We start from the raw sequence: 3637 nt of genomic DNA on the forward strand, positions 1-3637 counted from the left end.
CACCAGATATCAGGACTTGAAAATCGAACTGCAGAGACTCTGGCATAAACCAGTGCAGGTGGTTCCAGTGGTACTCAGCAGACTTGGTGCTGTGCCTAAAGACCTAGGCAAGCACTCAAAAACAATTGGCGCTGACAAAATCACCATTGGTCAACTGCAGAAGGCCACCTTACTGGAATCTGCTCGCATAATCTGCCGATACATCACACAGTCCTAAATGCTTGGGAAGTGTTCGATTAATGATTTGTGATATGAAATCCAGCATAGTTATCTCGTTTGCTGTGTGCACTGATGTTTTTTGTGTATAATAATAATAATAAAATATTTTCTCTTTCAACAGAAGATAATATTTGTAGCTAAGGGTTGAGCTGTGAGGTCCTTGGTTTCCTCTGAGTTTGGCTGTTTTCTTGCAGACATTTTATTACCCAATTAGGTAACAACATCAGGGACAGCAGTACTGATTATGTTACCTATTTGGGTAATGAAATGTCTGCAAGAAAGCAATCACAATCAGAGAGCACCAAGGACTCCATAGTTCTCTTTCAGAAGAAGAGATAATGGAAACACCTAGATATAGGTGCACCATGCACCATGTTAGAAACTCATCTTTTTGGTTACTGCTTTCCACAAAGCAGTTCTGAATTCACTGTTCCGTATTGTGTAGATGAAAGGGTTTAACATGGGTATGAAACTGGTGCGCACAAGAGAGATTGCCTTATTGAGTCGGGTGTCACCATGCGTTGAAGGTTTCAAGTACATAATCATATCTGCTGTATAGAAAATGGTTACAACAATGAGATGGGAAGCACAAGTGAAAAAAGCTTTGGACCTCCCGATGGCAGAAGGGATCTGAAGTATGGTGTTTATAATGTGCATATATGAAATCAGAGAGAACCCAAAGGAACCCCACATTATAACAGCACCATAAACAAATCCTATTACTTCAATCACTATTGTATCAGCACAAGCCAACTGCAAAACTGGACCAACGTCACAAAAGAAATGATCAATGAGATTATGCGCACAATAGGGGTACGTCCACACCACGACCGACTGAGGAAATATGAGTCCAAACCCACCAATCCATGCCAGCAAAGACAGTTTGATACAGAGTCCACTAGTCATAATGGTTTGATAATGCAAAGGTTTGCAGATGGCCACATAGCGGTCAAAAGACATGATCGTGAGGGTGATGAACTCCACAGCTCCCATTGTGAAGACCACGAAACCTTGGGCCATGCAACACGCAAAGCAGATGGTGTTTTTCCCTGAGAAGCTATTGACCAACATCTTTGGTATCTCTGATGTTGTGGAAGAAATCTCAGCGATGGAGAAGTTGAGGAGAAAGAAATACATTGGAGTATGGAGCTTAGGTTCTATGGAAACCACTATGATGATTAAGGAATGTCCTAGAAGTGACAGAAGGTACATCAGAAGCAGAAGTATATAAAATCCCAGGTCCAGTTCATGGAATTCTGAAAATCCCAGAAGAATAAATTCATTGAAAAATGTAGCATTTGACATCCCCTTCTTCTTTTTCTAAAATGATACAATAATTTATGGAAACATTATCATTTGTGGTGTAAGACGGTATATAATAGGATTGATAATCACATAAATGGCTGAAGTGAATTACTGTGCAGGGTTACTGAACCGTTTCATATTTTTTACTCGTACAACTGTTGATTAATTAGTAGATTTGGAAATGTCACCATGACTCTCAGAATCAGTGGCTATTTGATTCAGGGTGTGAGGAGAGGCAAGAAATTAATTTCTTCCTCATAAAATGTCAGCACCCTTTTTCCTCATTGAGTATTGCATGCTACTATAAAGCATTTCAGAGTATGCTTTATTTTTTCTGAAATCTAATATGGGAAAAAAGAAAAATGACACAATCTTCTTTCTCTAATTTAATGTTTTTGAAGAGCCTATAATGTTGACTTTTTTAAATTGAGAGTATTAAACTTTGCAGGCAAACACTTTCATAACTTCATGAGGTGTTTAATATTATCAGGTGCTTTCCCAAAGTGATTAAAAATGTACTGTCTATTCATGCAACTTCACACCTCTACACACACACACACACACACACACACACACACTCACACACATTCACACACAGAATTAATTTACATTAAAAGATGTAAGAGTAGTGAGGAATATTTCTAGATAGGAAGCAGTTGCAATTTGAAAGAATTTCTCTCTTATTCTAATGCAAAAGAATTGTATTTCATAATTTGCATATCTGGAATTGGTATCTGTTTTTTGCCCTCTCTGATTAGTTACTCCAAGATAATTTGTTTTTCAATTATTCTACAGAGGAATTATTGAGTTTGTCATCTGCATCTATAACTGTCTGGTTTGGCTCTGCAACCATACACGACAGACAAGGACTTCAACAGATAATTAGAACTGCAGAAAAAACAATTGCTAACTACCTGCCTTCCATTGAGGACCTGTGTACTGCATGAGTCAAAAAGAGGGTTGTGAAAATATACAGACCCCTCACATCACGGACATAAACTGTTTCAACTACTACCCTCAAAACAATATTAGTATAACAATGCACACCAGAACAATTAGACACAAGGATAGTTTTTTCCTGCATGCCATCACTCAGCTAAACAACTAATTCTCACAACACTGTCAAACTATTTACTAAGATTGTATTACTATTATTCTTCCTATCCTTCCTATTACCTATCTCCTTTTTTACTTATGACTATAACCTTGTTGCTAGTAACTTTATGATTTGTTTTGTTTTATTTAGTTTCCTAGTATAATTTTGAATGCTTATTTGATATCCTATGACTATCACTAAGTGTTGTATCTTATGATTCTTGATGAATGTATTTTTATGTACACTGAGAGCTTATGCATTGAAGACAAATTTCTTGTGTCCAATCACACTTGGCCAATAAAGAATTCTATTCTATTCTGTTCTGTTTTTAGCCCTCTTTGATCAGTTACTCCAAGGTAAGGATGGTACTCTTTTGTTTTTTAATTAGTGAAAAGACTTCAAAGCTGGGTGAGAAAGCTTGCAACCAATTATTTCATGGAAGTACACATCCCGACCATTTTCCTACCTGACCTTAATCTTAATTTTTCTATTCACTCTTTGAACATCTACAGCCAGTGGTGCGATTAAAACTTTTTTTACTATCAGTTCTATGAGAGCATGCTTCGCTCTCTCAATAGATCTTACAGCTATCGCTAAGGGTCCATTTGAACCTGAAAATGATTTCACCCAACCTCCAAATTACCATAACTGTGAAAGACCTTACAATCCACACCAAATATAGAATCTTCTTTCTTACCTTGTAGCAAGCACCAGGTGTTCTGGAGATAGGTTTTGAGAAGAATGATTCTACATATAACTCTGTTCAGGGATGGGATTCAAATTTTTATTAACTAGTTCTGTGGGAGTGGCCTAAGTGGTAGGCATGGCTTGGTGCTCATGTTATTGGCTGGGTGTAGCCAACTCAATATCACGCATCTCCTCACCTGGCCTCTCATGACTGTGGGGATGCTGCAACAGTTGTGTGAAAAATGCTTTTGTCACTTTTTTCAGTGCCATTGTAACTTTGAATGGTCACTACACACAAGCAAAGTACCAGCAAAGGAGGGGGAAAAAACT

The 3637-nt window shown here is 37.7% G+C and overlaps 1 protein-coding gene across 1 annotated transcript; it reads right to left on the minus strand.

The window, feature by feature from the left end:
- Nucleotides 1-594: 594 nt before the first annotated feature.
- On the minus strand, nucleotides 595-1524 carry LOC148129125 (olfactory receptor 6X1-like). The gene has a single exon (XM_087947366.1). The coding sequence runs from the start codon at nucleotides 1522-1524 to the stop codon at nucleotides 595-597; it is 930 nt and encodes a 309-aa protein (XP_087803492.1).
- Between the last annotated feature and the right edge of the window lie 2113 nt (nucleotides 1525-3637).

This window comes from Notechis scutatus, chromosome Z, assembly GCF_049901735.1.
Source record: "Notechis scutatus isolate UNSWTSFEM ecotype Mainland chromosome Z, rNotScu1.2, whole genome shotgun sequence".
NCBI classification, from domain to species: Eukaryota; Metazoa; Chordata; class Lepidosauria; order Squamata; family Elapidae; genus Notechis; species Notechis scutatus.

What these genes read in the sequence shown, in the direction of transcription:
- LOC148129125 (XM_087947366.1), bottom strand. Translation starts at nt 1,524, where the DNA reads ATGTCAAATGCTACATTTTTCAATGAATTTATTCTTCTGGGATTTTCA.